This window comes from Bos taurus, chromosome 9, assembly GCF_002263795.3.
Source record: "Bos taurus isolate L1 Dominette 01449 registration number 42190680 breed Hereford chromosome 9, ARS-UCD2.0, whole genome shotgun sequence".
Classification (NCBI taxonomy): Eukaryota; Metazoa; Chordata; class Mammalia; order Artiodactyla; family Bovidae; genus Bos; species Bos taurus.
This window is the reverse complement of record NC_037336.1, coordinates 70,501,762-70,521,222: the sequence shown is the minus strand read 5'-3', so window position 1 is coordinate 70,521,222 and position 19,461 is coordinate 70,501,762. Positions and strand designations below refer to the sequence as shown.

General features: G+C 37.8%; 1 protein-coding gene and 1 pseudogene across 1 annotated transcript; both read right to left on the bottom strand.

Annotated features, from left to right (window-relative positions):
• Window positions 1-1,440: 1,440 nt before the first annotated feature.
• LOC785282 (trace amine-associated receptor 7a-like) lies at window positions 1,441-2,511 on the bottom strand (annotated as a pseudogene).
• A 6,408-nt stretch (window positions 2,512-8,919) lies between these two features.
• TAAR6 (trace amine associated receptor 6) lies at window positions 8,920-9,957 on the bottom strand. Its single transcript, NM_001206565.1, has one exon. It carries the CDS (start codon window positions 9,955-9,957, stop codon window positions 8,920-8,922), a length of 1,038 nt encoding a protein of 345 aa, NP_001193494.1.
• Window positions 9,958-19,461: the final 9,504 nt, after the last annotated feature.

Here is a 19,461-nt window from a genome sequence, read left to right as displayed (position 1 = left end):
CATGTAAAATGTATTAATCAGCCTCTGTCTGTCATCCTTTTAGGCCCTTCACTTCAGTGTTCTATTTTTTTAATACCTTTTTAATTTGGGCATTCTTGTGTATCAATGAAAAGCCTTATAAAAAATTTCTGGAACAATGCAAAAGTAAACAAAATTGTAAGTTAATTTAAGGTAAAGTACAATATGAGTGACAATCTTAAAAACTCATGCATGGTCTCAACATATGTTAACTAGTAAAATTTCTAAACTCAAGTGAAATTTTATGAGCAGAGGACCACCAGGAAGAAGCCCACTTGACAAATTAATGTTATTTATGACATCAATTATCTTTCCCATACTACATAACTCAACTGATATATGTCTGTGTGTTAGTTACTCAGTCATGTCTGACTCTTTGCGACCCCACGGATTGTAGACCACCAGGCTTCTCTGTCCATGAAATTCTCCAGGCAAGAATATTGGAGTGGATTGCCATGCCTTTCTCATATATATATATATATATATATATATATATATATATATATATAATATATATATGCTGCTGCTAAGTCACTTCAGTCGTGTCTGACTCTGCGACCCCATAGATGACAGCCCACCAGGCTCCCCCGCCCCTGGGATTCTCCAGGCAAGAACACTGGAGTGGGTTGCCATTTCCTTCTCCAATGCATGAAAGTGAAAAGTCAAAGTGAAGTCGCTCAGTTGTGTCCGACTCTTAGCGACCCCATGGACTGCAGCCTACCAGGCTCCTCCATCCATAGGATTTTCTAGACAAGAGTACTGGAGTGGGGTGCCATTGCCTTCTCCGATATTATATATATATATATATATATATATATATATATATATATATGATCAGTCAATAAATCGATCTCTGGATTGATTTTACCCGACACTGAGCTCACGCTTCTGAACTCATAAATCTGACCACTTGACAGTGCAGACTTACCACTTTGCTCTCCTTCAACCAGGACCTCTCTAAGTATTCCACACATGCATTTACATTGTAATGGAAAATATTACAAAGGAATAAAGAGAAGCTATAACCAGGGATTAAACTATTATAAAATGATGAAAGAAGATTTTGAATAAAAAATATACTACATCCTTCCCCATATATTCTCTTACATTTTCTCAAGAATGCTGCAAGGAAGGGATTAATAACTAGAGACTGTACAGTGAAGTTCAGAGACAGGTAGTAGCCCAAGATCAATGGTAAAATGCCACATTTCTGGCTCCAAGGTCATGCTGTTTCCATAACAACCAGGTTTTTATGTTATATTGACCAAAGAATGATGAAACTGAATTTAAGTCTTTAGATCATATTGGAAGCATAATTTATTCTTTTACTTTACAAGATCTTGCATGTATATGATGAAGTTTTCTACCCAATGGAGTGTTCACGGTGAATCTATATTCAATTCCTCCATCTAAAATGTGGACTTACCCAGAAAATAAATTTACTGTCGAGGAATTCGCTCTCAAGACTTTGCCAGTGACAATGAGTTTGATGGCTTTTCGAAACCAAGGATAAAAGAAAGCATAAATCAAGGGGTTCATAGCTGAGTTATAATAAGCAATCCAAACCAGTATTTCATAAATATATGTGGGAGTGATGAAACCTAGGAAGGCATCAATGATGGAATCCAGGAAGTAAGGCAGCCAGGAGACCAGAAACGCTAGCACTGCGACGCCCAGTGTTCTTGCTGCCTTTCTCTCCCTCTTGGCCACTCTGTCTTGGAAGCTGTCTGAGCATCACCCTGTCTTGTTGTTCAGACTCTCAATTTTTCTAGCCTGCTGTTTAGCAATGAGGAAAATCTTGGAGTAAAGAACTATCATCACAAGGGTGGGGATGAAAAATAATAGAAAATTCACCAATACCCAACTCTGATTCACTGCAATTTGACAGCCTCCCACACAGGTGAGAGCACTTACTAGATCCTCCAGTCCAGCTGCATTCGCTCCTGTGCCAAAAAGAGAAAAAGAAAAAATAATAGAAAAGAGCCAAGAGGAGGCAATACACATGCCAGAAACAGACACAGTGAACCTGGTTGGATAGACCAGGGGGTCAGTGACGGTAATGTACCTGTCCAGAGAGATAAAGCACAAGTGGTAGATGGAAGCGTAACAGAATGAGCCTTCAAAACAAGAGTGGAGTTGACAGTAACGCTGCCCAAAGTACCAGCAGCTCTCCACGGAACTCACTGTGCTGAAGGGCATCACGGTCACTCCCACCAAGAAGTCAGCACAGGCCAGAGAAGCAATCAAGAAGTTGGTAGGAGAATGCAGCTGCTTGAAGTGGAGAATGGAAATCATCACCAGGAGATTTCCAAACACAGCCAGCACAGCTCCAAAGATGAACACTGTGTACAGGATGAGGCGGGGACCTGGTGAGTAGGGGGTTTTCACACAGGATCCGTTCAGGTGCTCGTAGCAGAGCTGCACAGCTGCAGCAGAAGGAGACGCACTGCTCATGATTCTCTGATTTGATACCTGGAAACCTGTCACCCTCTGTGGCCCAGGATGTCATTCCTGCTTTTGAAATGTCCTTAAAGAAAAGATAAATACAATGTCAGTAGTTGCCAGTGCATTCTGTCTTTGCTTCCTTATAAGTGCAAATCTTCACTTACATGTTTAGAAAGTGATTCGTATCCTCATCTTGTAAAATTATTCACTTCTAAATGAATAAGTGGTTAATTTTCATTGTTACATAAAATGCTGTCTATTTAAATTTTTTAAAGACTTCCTGTATTACCTCATCCTTCATTTCAGAGAAGAGTTTGTCTTCAAGAAACTATTACATGATGCATGTCCGAATGCCACATTTTATTAGCATTATTTTCCTAATTTGTCAGAGCAATGATAATGCCCCAAACACTCTCTCCCCTCAGGAACATAGTTCCATAATTTCAATCCCCAAAGCTCTTAAGATTGAATCCCCACAAGTGCAAGGTGTTTAGAAAGAAAGAATTAAATAACAATTACGTTTATGCTAAACTAAGTTTATGTCCTATAATTTCCTGATGTCATTTGACCTTTGCGTGAAATATAATAATGCCTAGCCTTTAAAACCTTTGAGCAGAAATGGAAAGTCATATTATTTACTGTTATTAGTTACTGCCTTTTCATTTTTCTTAGAATCATTTGTTTATCATTTCTGTGTTGAATGTCACTAGAACTCTTTCAAATAAGTCCTTTCTCTCTTCCAGTATCAGTTTGTGTTAAAGAAAAAAAATAAATAGAATCATATATTAAACAGTTGAATGCTTCAGGTTTAACTTTAATAATTCAGATTTAGAAAAGAGGAGGAGTAGAGGACAAAATGTTTGCCTCATGAAACAACCAAGGAAGTGCAAGTACAAATAAAACATTGTTCCTGCTAATGTTTTTCTTGTTGTAATGGGCACTATATGGAAGATATTTTTTTAAATAAATTGTTGAAAGAACTTTTGGAATGGGAGCATTCCTATATTATACTCCATATTTTACCACTGACAAATTTCCATTTCCTCTTAATGTTCTAGAATAGATGAGCTTATGTTTCAAAAAAATGTTTTCTGATGAATGACTTCTATGTGGTGTGCTCAGTTGCTCAGTCATGTTCAACTCTTTGCAATCCCATGGACTGTAGTCTCCCAGGCTTCTCTGTCCATGAAATTTTACAGGCAATAATACTGGAGCAGATTACTATCTCCTACTCCAGGGGATTTTCCCAACCCAGGGTTCAAACCCATGTCTCTTGCCGATCCTGCACTGGCAGGCAGATTCTTCACCACTGTGCCACCTGGGAAGCCCTCAGTGACTTCTGTAGCTAAGTCGCTTCAGTCGTGTCCAACTCTGTGCGACCCCACAGGCAGCCCACCAGGCTCCCCAGTCCCTGGGATCCTCCAGGCAAGAACACTGGAGTGGGTTGCCATTTCCTTCTCCATGACTTCTACTTATGTTAAAAAATCAGCTTTTTAATATTGAGGCATAAAATATATTTGAAAAGTTTACATTTTTAGTACGTACAGACTGATGACATGATAAATGTATCTGCTCTTGTATTCACAACCAAGAAGGGAAGCAACACCCTGTATTTCTCCTCAGGCCCTTTTATACTTAATATCACCCCACATATCCCCTCTCCTATCCTGGGGAACCACGGATCTCCCTTCTATGGCTAGGGATTACTTTCTGAGGCCTAAAAATCTTGTGTCACAAAGGTCACACAGATTGTCTTCTTCTCTGTCTGGCTTATTTTACTCAGCTCAGTGTCTGTGAGTTTCACCCATGTCTGAGAACATTTGCAGCTCATTCCTCCTTATAGCTAAATGGAATTCCATTGTCTGAATTCAATTGCCTTCCAGTTATTTTATCCATATACCAGTTGACAAATATTTAGACTGTTCATCTTGGGACTGTCATATTGGGAAGTGTATGTTTAACTCTGTAAGGAAGTACACATTTTCTAAGGTAGCTGGACCATTTTATGCTCTCACCAGCAAGCTATGAGTGTTTCAGTTTGCTTCAAATCTTTCTTTCCTCCTGGTAGATTGCCTATCACCTTATAGGATTTTTAAATAAATTAGAGCTTATCCATTATATTTATTTTACTTCTCTTAACTCTACGTAAGAGGCTAACATGTGGACAAGTAAAGACAACTCAATGTGGTGATGGTTCCGATAAACAGAGTGCAGTGGAGGTCACCACAATGAAGCATGGGAATTGTATTCACAGGTAATTTTACCAAGAAGGTAACTTTAAATATAGGTCGAGAGGATCCAGGAGATATTTAAGGTAAAAACAGACAGGGGTTTCCCAGGCCGAGAGGGCAGTGTGTTTTGAGGCTCCGAGATGGGGGCTGGACACATTCGCAAGGCTGAGAGCGGCTGTAGCGCAGGCGCAGTGTGGGGAGCGGCATGAGCTCAAGGAGACCTGCTCACAACTTGACCCCACCCCCCTCATTTTGCCAAGCTGTTTGGATATCTGCAGAGGTGAAGGGTTAGGAAGGGAGAGGACATGAAATGCCCGTGGTGACAGATACAAATCTTCGCTTCACCTGCTCAGGGCTGCTAGATAGGATTTATATTTTTCTGTAATACTCTTAAATCTGCTTAGAGCCTCACACTGCACCAGGTACAAGGAAAAAAATCTCAATAAATATAGGGATTCTGCTCCTTTATCCCCAGAGTGGCATCCATGTTCAGAAAGCTCAGTCTCACAGTATCCGTGGGTGTTTTTTGAGGTCTGTCTACTGAGGAATGCGTTTTCCTACCCTAAGGACCTGACTTGGCAGCACCTTTGCCTTCCCTGAGGGGCAGGGCTCCTAACAGCCAGGCTGGGAGGTTATGTCGTCTCTCAAAAGCATGTGCATCTACTCAACACGTCTACTGTGCATATTTGTCACTTTTCAAAAATTACCTAAAGAGTAGAAATAAAGCACAAGTGGAACATGGAAACATAACTCTTGGTAGCTTCCATCGCTCTTGAGTACAGCACATTATTAATATAGAGAAGAAGAGTCAGAGCATTAAAGATCTACTGAAAGAAACCATTAAAAATACCTTAAAAATATTAAGATATAAATCCTGAGATACTTAAATCTCTTTAAGATGTAGTTTCTAAAATATACCAATGTACCGACAATTTAGTTTCATTAGATAAGACAAAAATAAACCAAAGATATATGCTCAAATGTTAGTCCACCAAAATAAAACAACCAAGCACACAGATAAAACAACTTCAATGCTTAGATAAAAATAGAGATGTGTGTTGTTAACATCAATTTTAATACATTTATTTTATCATAAACATTAACATTTTAAAGATAAATTACAAAGTAAATCCCCCCATAACAGACACTATTATACACAAAGGTACATTTTGTAAAAGTGTAATATGAGGGCTTATTATACGTTGCATTATAATTTAGGTCAGATGTTTTGCTTTTGTTTTCTTTTGATTTTAGTCAAAGAAGTATATTGAGGTTTTCTTTCCTTGTCAGTTGCTATTTTTAATGGTCAGTTGTGCTTTTTAATGGTTTCATAACATCTCATTTCAAAGGTAGAGCATAATTTAATTTACACCATATGAAACCTAGTTTATTGTAATTAGTAACTGAAAGATATACGATGAATGTCCTTGTTACGTTTCCTTCCTTGCCTGACTCTCTTCATGTGCTTGCTTGCCAGAAACAGAACTACAGAGTCATGTGACACATGTGATTTGAAATTTTACATAAATATCTTAAATCCCCTCTAAAAGAAAATGCTAAATTATGTTTTTCCTACTTGTTTATGAAAGTGCTCAACTTTCAGCAGAGTACTCAATTTCTCATACTCTAATTAATCTGATATTAATGATCCAGTGTTGTCAAATATGAGATACAAAACTGTATAAGATTTTAATTAATTTTAAAATTATGTGTACATTTGACATTTTAATGTATTTATTAACCATACCTCTGTAAAATTTTGTATTTATGTTTAGTGGGATATTCATCTCCATCTTAATGTTTTGTAAATTCTTTTTATATTTTTTAATCTACTAATTCTTCATCCTGTTTGCTGCCAATAGCTTTTCCAAGTTTGTGTGTTTTTCTTTAACATGTCTTTCTTTCACTTTGAAGTTGAAAAATTTTAATTTAGTGCATGAATCTATATTCTATCATGATTCTACCAATAAATTATAAAAACTATGTTTTCTTCTAGTTTTTAATATCTCAGATAAATCCGTTTTGATTTTGTAAAATACATGAAGCAAGATCGTTAACAGTTTTTCAAAAAGTTTTATACCACATTAACATTTTTAAATTATCCATTTTTCAATAACATAAATAATAGTGTTATTTTAATCATGAATAGCTATAAACTCCAAATAGTACATATAGGGGGAAAAATAAAAGACAATTGCCCTCCATCATGAGCTGGAAGGTAAAAGCAACAAACTTCATGAAATGGGAAAATTGTTACATAAAAGAAACTACTACTGCAGTACAAATATTGCTCATGGTTATTCCTACCTTTACAAAATATCTCCTAAAATATAAAATATGAATCTCATCCTGGGTCTTAAGCTGATGGATATGGCTCAGAGATCTTTAGGAGCTGCAGAAAGACTGGACCCCAAGAATCAATTTGCTAAAACTAAAAGCAAACTAAACGGAGTCCTGGGGTTGCAGAGTCAGACACGACTGAGCGATTGAACTGAACTGAAACTGAGTTCACAGAAAGACATTAACAGAGAACTTGGAAGAAACATTTGGAAATGAAAAAAGAAAAAGCTAAGCTTGGTAGGAAAGGTAAAAGAATAACAGGGACTTGAAAGAGAAAAGTAACAACTGACAGAGCAGGACAGTGTAAAGATGTGAGGAAATTAGAAATTATGACCACGGTGTCAACCACTAGTAAGTAATATGTTTTTATCAAATGCTCGGAGGATGTCCACTTCTCAAAAAATAACAGTGTAAAACTGATGCTGCTGAAATTGAGGTACTGTTTTTCCTCCCCAGTTTAGTGGATCATTTTCAAGCACTATATTTCATATAACAATTATTCAGAAATTTTCAATATATCACTAGATCACTGTTAAATTTTTCAAATCATCAATATAAAATTTGTTTTAGAATTTAGTTTTGATTGATGAAATGTCCGTTAATATTTCCAGTTTAATAAGTCCTATTACTTTTTTAAACCAAAGTAAAATGAGGCATAAATCAAAGGATTTAGAGCCAGTTCCTCATGCGAAGAGTTGACTCATTGGAAAAGACTCTGATGCTGGGAGGGATTGGGGGCAGGAGGAGAAGGGGACGACAGAGGATGAGATGGCTGGATGGCATCACTGACTCGATGGACGTGAGTCTGAGTGAACTCCGGGAGTTGGTGATGGACAGGGAGGCCTGGCGTGCTGCGATTCATGGGGTCGCAAAGAGTCGGACACGACTGAGTGACTGATCTGATCTGATCTGATCTGATAGTAACTGAAGAAGCAAAATATCTCATAAGCATATTAAATGCTATAAAACTCAAAGAAGAATCAATGAATGAATTGATTACACTGAAAAATCATGAGACCAAAAATACTAAACTGTGATGTCCATGGTTTTAGCTGCTTTTCTCTGTGTCTTAGCCACTCTGATCTTGCAATTCTCTGGTAACAATTTTACTTTCTAGTAATGTTTAAATCTTTTTAATCTGTTTTCTAATCACAAGAAGAGTATTTCTGTACCGAAGAATCTTAACAAAGCCAGGTGTGAAAAACAATAGAGATCCTACCAATATGCAGAACTGATTTAAACAAGTTGACAATCACTTATCAAGCAGAGGGCAGTTACTTATCCCTCCATCCTATCATCTTGGGCATCTGTGTACAATTTGGCACCACTGTGGGCCAGAGACAGGATGCAGAAGATGCTGGAATCAATTTCTCAGACAGACACCAGTGCAGACCTTAAGCATAATAGATTTAACTGAAACCCAAAAGTTTCCTGGGAATATGAGCAAAGCAGAAAAGGCGGGGGGGAGGCAACAACCTTGAGAAAGTTAATCACAGAGAAAGTTCTGAGAAGTTGGAAATACGTAGACCACTTTGAAAAAGAAAGACAAAGGAAATCAGAGACAACTGAAATGTTTACAGGATACAAAAGGAATGGTTAATGGAATAAAAATGTGTGTGGCGGGGGAGTGGACGGTCTGCAGAGAGTGGGCTATGGTGAGTTCTGCAGTAGTTAACAAATAAGGGAGTTAACATTTATCAGTCAAATAAATATTTTTGGAGAAGCAAAGAGAAGTGCACATCCTAACAAGACTGAAACACAAGGGCTCATCCAGTTAAACTGAAAAAGCCATTTGTTTTCTTTCATGAAAAACCTTACTTGATTTTCTAAAACTCGTTTCATTTGGAAAATGTAAAGATATCTTCAACCTCCTCAACCCAACGGCTTACATTTGTTCAGAGGACAAATTCATGCTCCCAGAACTATCCTTGAAAACCCAACCACTCACAATGACTTTGATGGCTTTCCTAAACCAAGGGTAAAATAAAGCATAGATCAAGGGGTTCATGGCTGAATTGTAATAAGCACACCAACAGCAAGTCTCATAAATATAGGCCGGGGTTATGAAGCCCATAAAGGCATCAATTAATGAGTCAATACTGTATGGTAACCACGAAATCATGAATGCTATGACTGTGATACCCAGGGTTTTAGCTGCTTTTCTCTCTCTCTTGGCTACTCTGGATTTATAACTGTCTGATGATGAATCTGTTTTGCTGCCAGTATTTTCAATCTTTTTAGCCTGTTGTCTGGCCACAAGAAAAATATTACTATAGAGAATGATCATGACAAGGGTAGGTATAAAGAAGGACAGAAAATCTATCAATACCCAGTTTTGATTTGCAACTGTCTGACAGCCTCCTACACAGTTGAGGGCACTAGACAATTCCTCTAGCCCTTTCTCATTGGCACCCGTGTAGAACACGGCGCCACTGTAAGTAAGGGGCAGGATCCAGGAGATGCTGATGCATATGCATGACACAGACACCGTGAACTTGATGGGATAGATCAGAGGCTCAGTAACAGCAATGTACCTGTCAATGGAGATGAAGGACAGGTGGAAGAGAGAGCAGTAACAAAATGCTACGTCAAAGCATGTGTGAAAAGTGCAGAAAGTTCGCCCAAAGTACCAGCAGCTCTCCACGGTCCTGACCATGCTGAAGGGCATCACAGTCACTCCCACTAGAAAGTCTGCACAGGCCAGAGAGGCGATGAGACAATTGGTTGGTGAGTGCAGCTGCTTGAAATGAAGGATGGCAGTCATCACCAGGAGGTTTCCAAACACAGCCAGGACAGCCCCAAAGCCATACACCATGTACAGAATCACGCGGGATGCGGGTGAGTAAGGGGTCTTCACACAGGATCCGTTCAGGTGCTCATAGCAGAGCTGCACAGCTGCAGTGGGGGATGAGTTGCTGCTCATGATCTGTCGTTTACACTCAAAGAATTCTGTCCTTGATTTTCACAATGAACATAGGATTCTGATTTTCAATACACCTAGGGGAAAAACATACATCCACTAGGATATCTGAGGAAATTATCAGATATTATTACAATTATTTTTTTTCATTTTCCTTATTGTAAAAATCACAATTGTGTTTAATAACAAAGCACAAAAATTACACTGAAAAATAACATTGGGATTAGTTTTAACTAACGCATCATTCCCTGAATTTGATAAAATTTTCTTTTAGTTATAAATATTTTTCTATTTTTTTACCTCCAGAGTTTCTCTTTGCAACAGGAAGTGATATGGGAAGTAATTACAGAGTGAAGGAATCATTTCCTACCAGGTTTATCTGCATTACTGCCTAAAGCACACAATCCTTCCTGATATATAAAAGCTATCTATAAGAGAATCCCTAGATGGAATCCCTGTAGTGCAAGGTGTGAACTTGGAAGATTATTTTGAAGAGTGATTATTAAGACAGTTATTCTCCAGAAGAGTTCCTCACATTAAGTTACCCATTATGTTTCTTTGGCCAAAGACTTTTTATATCCTTAGACTTGAACCAATTCTTCATCCTGTTGTGGCCACTTTACTAGATTTTAGCTAAAAAGATATAACTGGGTACACACAGTGAGAGCAAATACTTGGCTTTTTTCCTCCAGTCAAGAATCATTTTTGTATCTTCAGTGGACACCAACAAACAGACAAGGGAACATACACCATGAGCAGCTTGTAATGGACGAATTACATTACAGGAAAGCATTAAAAACACCATGATATTTAGGCACACCCACAATTGTGAGCTTCTGCAAAAGTCAGTGCTGATTGAGAAAAGATCGCTCTCTTCTCGGGATGTTGTCACTGGAAGCAGATTGCAACGTCTCTCCATTCACCTGAGAAATGGGTGTAATCCCTCTGAATACTGCTGCTGTGAGATCCTCACAGATAGAGGACTCACATTCCCCTCTGTACTGCGTTCAGTACTGCCCACCCCCCCACAAATGATATGTTCATGTTCTAACGTCCCAAATCAGATATTCTTTGGAAAAGATGTCTTCACAGGTTTGATAACACATAGTAAGTATATTAAGTATATGCAAGTTTTAAGCATTTTTGCAAGTCAGTGTAAAACTGAGTTGGTTATGAACTTGATTCTTTACATAATTTATTTCTATTTAATGGATATTTCTTAATATATCTTAACCTCTTCTGGAATAATTTGGGTAAAATGGCAAATGACACAACATTGTATTTTCTCCAACCACAGACTCCCAGTGTCCTCTGCAAATCTTCCTTCCTTATCCCTCATTAGATCTCAGGCACACCCCAGAGCTTTCTAGTCACTCTCCGTGTTAATAATTTAGTTTGGACAACTCCAATTTGAAACTACAGTCTAAATGTACAAAGAGTATCCCTGTCTTCTCTGTGCCTAGGCTAGCCAGGTCTGAACTTAAGCATTTCATCATTTTCACAAGGGAATGCTTGAAATGGTACATACCATCTGAAGATAAGCCCTGTTAACCAATCACAGAGTTCATTTCCTCCTAAAAGCCCATTGAGATGCCCTTAAAAGTATTTCTGAAAGGAAAATCTGATGGAGCAAACTAATGGAAAAACCAGGGTAGAGAAATACACTCACGATATACACAATAAAGTTTACCAGAAAGGTGAAAGAAATGTTTTTTCTAATAGATTCTGAAAGAAATTCTTAATCCCAGTAAAAGCAACTGAAGAATGAGGACAAGAAAATAATAAAAACAATGCTATAAAAAGTATATTCTCAGCTAAAGAGTCTAAATTTCAAGTTCCTACCAAGTGCAAAGAGGAAAAATGATACAAAAGCAGATGCTAACTACAGACAAATACAAAGAGAAACTTTAAAGTTCCTAGTACCAGAGGCCAGAGGGTACCAGCTTATGAAAAAGACATGAATATCATATCATGATCAAGCTTCTCATCAGTACACTAGGTCCAAGAAGGCAATGGAGTCATGCTTTCAAAGTTATCAGACAATTTATTTTTGGAAACATAACTCTAGTTAAAGTCAAAAATTTAACTGAAATCTTATAAAATTCTTTAAAATGCATATGGAACTAAGAAGAAATATATAATGCATAATTGCATACATATAGCATATATTTCTGTATATCATACAATATATCAATGTATTATACCAAATTTTTATTCTACTGAATTATAATTAATATAATAAAGTACATGCTTATATCATGTAAATAATATATAATATTTGCATTAGTGTAAAATAGAGAAGAAATGGATGGTTGTGGATCATTAAAAGCAGGCAAGCCACATATAATGGAGCAGAAGTGAAGCAATTTTTAGAAAGGAGAGCTTGTGCAGGACCAGAGGAGGGGCAGATGAAGGTGGACCATCAGGCTGTCCCAGCAGGACCAGATGCAGCCAGACACCCTCTGGAGAGTGGTTGGCCCCACTCTGTGAATTCATAACTCTGGCTGTAGGACCTTGTTCAGGTCACTTAAGCTAGGGCCTGCACCGGAAAACGGATGATTCAAACTCAACCTCAATCAACAAAAAAAGGAGAAACAAATGTGGTCAATTAACACACAGTGACGTACTACTCAATCAAAAAGAAAAAGAATCAAATGTTCATTCATGCTTTGGCATGGCTTATTCTCTATATTATTCATCAGAGTGAAATAATTCAAACAAAAAAGAGCACATAATATAATGTATGGTTGCATTTATATAAAATGCTAGGAAGTACATTCTATAAAATTCTAGGAAGTCCCACTTGATGGAAATGAGTTTGAGCAAGCTCCGGAAGTTGGTGATGGACAGGGAGGCCTGGCTAGCTGCAGTCTATGGGGTGGCAAAGAGTCGGACATGACTGAGCGACTGAACTGACTGATGAAGTGCAAATTAGTATAGAGTGACATAAAGCTGATCAGTGGCTGCCTGGGGATGAAAGAGGGTTGAGTGTGTAGGGATGAGCAGGAAGAACATTACAAAGGACATGATTAAAATCTGGGAAGTGATATATAGCAAAGCTAGTGGAGGTGATGGAATGCCAGTTGAGCTATTGCAAATCCTGAAAGATGATGCTGTGAAAGTGATGCACTCAATATGCCAGCAAATTTGGAAAACTCAGCAGTAGCCACAGGACTGAAAAAGGTCAGTTTTCATTCCAATCCCAAAGAAAGGCAATGCCAAAGAATGCTCAAACTACCACACAATTGCACTCACCTCACATGCTAGCAAAGTAATACTCAAAATTCTCCAAGCCAGGCTTCAACAATACATGAACCATGAACTTCCAGATGTTCAAGCTCAACTTAGAAAAGGCAGAGGAATCAGAGATCCAATTGCCAACATCTGTCGGATCATAGAAAAAAGCAAAAGAGTTCCTACGTCTGCTTTATGGTCTATGCCAAAGCCTTGACTGTGTGGATCACAACAAACTGTAGAAAATTCTTCAAGAAATGGGAATACGAGACCACCTTACCTGCATCCAGGGAAATCTGTATGCAGGTCAAGAAGCAAAAGTTAGAACTGGACATGGAACAATGGACTGGTTCCAAATTGGGAAAGAAGTACGTCAAGGCTCTATACTGTCACCCTGCTTATTTAACATATATACAGAGTACATCATGCGAAATGTTGGGCTAGATGAAGCACAAGCTAGAATCAAGATTGATGGGAGAAATTTCAATACTCAAATATGCAGATGACACCACGCTTATGGCAGAAAGCAAAGAACTAAAGAGTCTCTTGACGAAATTGAAAGAGGAGAGTGAAAAAATTGTCTTAAAACTCGACATGCAGAAAACTAAGATCGTGGCATCCAGTCCCATCACTTCATGGCAAATAGACGGGTAAATGATGGAAAAAGTGAGATACTTTTTTAGCTCCAAAATCACTGCAGATGGTGACACAGCCATGAAATTAAAAGATGCTTGCTACTTGGAAGAAAAGCTATGACCAACCTAGATAGCATATTGAAATGCAGAGACATTACTTTGTCAACAAAGATCTGTCTAGTCAAAGCTATGGTTTTTCCAGTAGTCAGGTATGGAAGTGAGAGTTGGACTATAAAGAAAGCTGAGTGCCAAAGAATGCTTTTGAACTGTGGTGTTGGAGAAGACTCTTGAAAGTCTCTTGGACTGCAAGCAGATCAAATCAGTCAATCCAAAAGGAAATCAGTCCTGAATATTCATTGGAAGGACTGATGCTGAAGCTGAAACTCCAATACTTTGGCCACCTGATGCACAGAACTGACTCATTGGAAAAGACCCTGATGCTGGGAAAGATTGAAGGCAGGAGGAGAAGGGGATAACAGAGGATGAGATGGTTGGATGGCATCACCGACTCTATGGGAATGAGTTTGCACAAGCTCCAGCAGTTGGTGAAGGACAGCGAAGCCTGGCATGCTGCAGTCCATGGGGTTGCAAAGAGTTAGACATGACTGAGTGAATGAACTGAACTGAACTATGTTCAGTCTTGATTTTTATATTAACTTTACAGGTGTCTACAAATGTTAAAATTCATAAAATTATAGAAGTATGAATAGATTACATCTGTTATACATGTCTATTATGAAAGTATTAAAATTAGAGTCTCTAAAAATAAAAAGGGATGGTTCAGAATAGATCATCTCAAAGTTGCCTTCAGTTTTAGCATTTTATACATTTATCACAGTGGGCTAATGATTGGAAGGTCAAGAAAATGTGGCTAATGTGATATGCCTGATTTGGAAATGTTTCTGACCCTGAATTTACCTACAAATGTCTGACAAAGAGGAATGTTCCTTCCAGGGAATGATCCCAAGAACTACAAAATAAGTGTCTGTAGTGTCTGCAATTTTGGTACTACTATAAACACTATGATGCATAAAGAATTATTTATCTAATGTATGTGAAAAGATCTTAATGACACAGATAACCATAATGGTCTGATCACTCACCTACACCCAGACATCCCGCAGTGTGAAGTCAAGTGGAATTTAAGAAGCATCACTATGAATAAAGTTAGTGGAGGTGATGGAATTCCAGCTGAGCTATTTCAAATTCTAAAAGATAAAGCTGTTAAGTGCTGCACTTAATATGTCAGCAAATTTGGAACACTCAAAGGTGGCCACAGGACTGGAAAAGATTAGTTTTCATTCCAATTCCAAAGAAAGGCAATGCCAAAGAATGTTCAAACTTCCGCACAATTGCTACTCATTTCACATGCTAGCAAGGTAATGCTCAAAATCCTTCAAGCTAAGTTTCGACAGTATGTGAACTGAAAACTTCCAGATGTTCAAGCTGGATTTAGAAAAGGCGGAGGAACCAGAGATCAAACTGCCAACATTCATTGGATCACAGAAAAAGCAAGAGAATTCCAGAAAAGCATCTATGTCTCCTTCATTCACTACACTAAAACCTTTGACTATGTGGATCACAACAAACTGTGGAAAATTTTTAAAAACATGGGAATACCAGACCACCTTACCTGCCCCCTGAGAAATCTGTATGCAGGTCAAGAAGCACCAGTTAGAACCGGACATGGAACAAGAGACAGATTCCAAATCGGGAAAGGAGTACATCAAGGCTGTATATTGTCACTCTGCTTATTTAACTTATATGAAGAATACATCCTGAGAAATGCAGGGCTGGATAAAGATTGGAGCTGGAAATCAAACTGGAATCAAGATTGCTACAAGAAATATCAATAATCTCAGATATGCAGATGATACCACCCTTATGGCAGAAAGAGAAGAACTAAAGAGCCTCTTGATGAAAGTGGAAAAGGAGAGTGAAAAAGTTGGCTTAAATCTCAATATTCAAAACACTAAGATCATAGCATCCAGTCCCATCACTTCATGGCAAATAGATGGGTAAACAATGGAAACATTGAGAGTCTTTTTTGGGCTCCAAAATCACTGCAGATGGTGACTGCAGCTATGAAATTAAAAAATACTTGCTCCTTGGAAGGAAAGCTATGACCAACCTAGACAGTGTTAAAAAGCAGAGATTTTACTTTGCCAACAAAGGTCCGTCTAGTCAAAGCTATGGTTTTTCCAGTAGTCATGTGTGGATGTGAGAGTTGGACTATAAAGAAAGCTGAGCACTGAAAAATTGATGCTTTTGAACTGTGGTGCTGGAGAAGACTCTTGAGAGTCCCTTGGACTGCAAAGAGATCCAACCAGTCAATTCTAAAGGAAATCAGTCCTGATTATTTGTTGGAAGGACTGATGCTGAAGCTGAAGCTCCAATACTTTCACCACCTGATGTGTAGAGCTGATTCATTAGAAAAGACCCTGATGCTGGGAAAGATTGAAGGCAGAATCGAAGGGGATGACAGAGGCTGAGATGGTTGGGTAGCATCACCAACTCAATGGACATAAGTTTGAGCAAGCTCCAGGAGATGGTGAAGGAGAGGGAAGCCTGGTGTGCTGCAGTGCATGGGGTCACAAAGAGTCAGACACAACTGAGAGACTGAACAAAATGTGTATTCTTATATAATCTATGAGAAATAGAATATGTCCTCTCATATCAGTAAACAAGAATGTTACAGTCATCAGCAACTAGTCTTCCAAAATGAGCCTCTGAGTCCTGATGAAAGTCAGAAAAGAATACCTACCATCTAATAACCATCACACTGTACCACTCCCTACAGTGAGACCTGAGAACACTCAGAATGTGAAAATACAGGATACTGACCCCAGGTAGCTGAGGTACATATCAAAGGAATGGTTTCAGTGAGCCCAGACTCTTACTTCTTCCCATATATAGAAGAGCACTAAATTTCTTAACTTGACACATCTGGTTTCTTTAATTAATAGTAATTTTTTGATATTCCCAACTACCCAGCCTTTGTTGCAAAACTCCTATATATCTAGTTCCTCCCCTTGCCTCCTCGGAGCAGTTCTTCAAAGCTCTCTGAAATGCCATCTCCTGGGCTGCAGTTCTTGTTTTGCTCTAAATGAAACTTAACTCTCAACTTTCATGCTGTGCAATTTTTTTCCAATGTCTATGAAGTATTTCTATATTTAAAGAAAACATGCATTTATTTATTCAGCAATAGGTGTTGAGTTTCCCCTATATTCCAAGCAAAGTAGAAGGTTCATCTTGAAGCTACTCATATAAACAAATAGGTCATTTTCTTCCAAGGCATGCACTGTGGGGGAGAGATGTGCTTAGTCGATAATCATGTCCAATTCTTTGCGACCCTATGGACTGTAGCCCACCAGGCTCCTCTGTCCATGGGGATTCCCCAGGCAAAAGACTAGAGTGGGTTGCCATGCCCTCCTCCAGTGGATCTTCCCAACCAAGGGATCAAACCCAAGTCTCCCGCATTGCAGACGCATTGTGGGCCACAGTGCAGGAGGAGAGATAGGACACTGTAAATATATATGTGTATAAATATAATATAAATATGTCCAACATATGATCAGAAAGCTGCAAGTAGTGTAAGGGACAAATGAACAAAGGTTCCTAAGAAGGTAGGAGCTATTTAGACATGTATTCAATTGCTACTGTTCTAATTTCTCATTCACGAAGAAAACGAAGACAAACTTTACAACATATTGTTAAATCATGAGCTATTCAAGGAGCATATAAGGTGCAAATATAATCTTTCATTATCATAATAATATACTATATCCATGAAAAAAAGTTAAATGCAATTCAAAACCCACACCACAAAGATGGCATGAAGTGTTTTGAATGTAAAAGACTTGCTATGGGGAAGAGGCTCAAAGGAACCAAATAAGCAGTAATAGAAAAAACAAGAGCCTGTATTTGCTTGATGTGCAGACCAATCCTACTGCAGAAATTAAGATGTAATTTATTTAAATGAACCTCCCTTCACCCTCAGGGGGAAAACTTTGTACAGTAAAATACATAATGAAGAATTGTAGGTTAAAATGATACATCACTAAATCAATTACTCCCATCAATGTATTGGTATCTCCAAAGAATTGTGTTTAGTCTGTTCTCTGTGATGACTGATTTTTTTCCTTTAAAACAATTGGTACAAAGTCTTGTGTTCATATTGCTCTCAATACCTTGACTGCAGTGCCTGGGCCACAACAGAGGAGAAAGAATTATTGGTTACTTTACTTATTCTCTGATTCTTTGGATGTATCAGCTCTATTGTTTAACAAATACACCAAATGAGACTCACCTCATTATGCCTCGTGTCCCTCATTTATGACCCAGAAGTAATAATAATATAGCAATAGTACTCTCTCTCTCACATAGTATTGTGAAGACTAAGTAGGGCAGGTAAGTCAGTCCCAAGCACAGAATGAGTGGCCTATAACTCAAAGCATTCTTAGGTTTGCATATCAGAAGCACTCAATAAGTGTTCATTGAAACAAAGGCCAATGGATTAGTTCCCACACAACCAGAGTAATTCATAGTAGAGAAAAATGAGAGCAGGAGCTTAATTTTTTTAAAAGAAGAAAGTTCTGATATAGTAATAAAAACAGAAGAAATGTAGATTAGGAAAGTTGAACAATTAATGATTTGTCTAGTACATGTGAAGCTCTACTAAAAAAAGACAAGTGAAAATGTATTGAACAAGATGTTAGAAGCACTTGTTTGAATCTGGAAGCTTTATGATATTCAGCAGAGTTTGTAAACACTTTAATTTTAGCTTTCTTATATTTAAAATGAGGAAATATGATTTCTCTATAGCTGTGAAACAGAATTAAAGTTACTGCATTGAAACCACTAAATGAAAATAAGCTGATAAATTCCAGTTCAGAACTGAAGAATTGTGGCTAAACTAAGCAGTCTAGAGTGCCTTTAAATCATGTCTATCATCTTTAATCATCAGATCAAGAGTTTCACACAAGTAGAATATAATCAGAAATAATTCACTATCTCAGGAAAAGTTTACCAATCTGAAGCATTTGTTTAACAATAGAAATGATGTGCTAATATAAGACTGATTTACAGCAAGCAAGAAATTACAGAAAAATAACAAGAATATATTGATGTGTATTTACTCCTGCTACAAAGATGTGACACTGATTTTTAAATCTTGACGTCTGATGACAACAAAGCTAAAGTTAGAATAGAATTAAGTAATTTATTTAAAAATTTTAAAAATTTATTTTAAAAAAAGATATACAACATACTCCAATCTTAGTACCAAGAACAATTCTGCATGTCCGAAAAGCTGGCTAAGTTGTATCTAACGTGAGTTGCTTAACTTATTCAGTTTCAAATCTGTGGATCCCACAGAATGCATTTATCGGCCTCTGTCTGCCATCCTTTACACTCTTCACTTCAGTTTTCTATTCTTTTGGACACATTTTTAATTTGGGCTTTTGTTTGAATCCTTGAAAACTCTTATAAGTAATTTTTGGAATAATGCAAAAGTGAGGAAATAGTAAGTTAATTTAAGATAAAGTAGAATAATGAGTGACAATCTTAGAAACCAATGCATGCAATAAACATAAGTTAACTGGTAAAATTTCTAAACACAGCTGAAATGTTATGAGCA

Excerpts from the sequence above, each read along its gene's own strand:
- TAAR6 (NM_001206565.1), bottom strand. The coding sequence starts at position 9,957 with ATGAGCAGCAACTCATCCCCCACTGCAGCTGTGCAGCTCTGCTATGAG.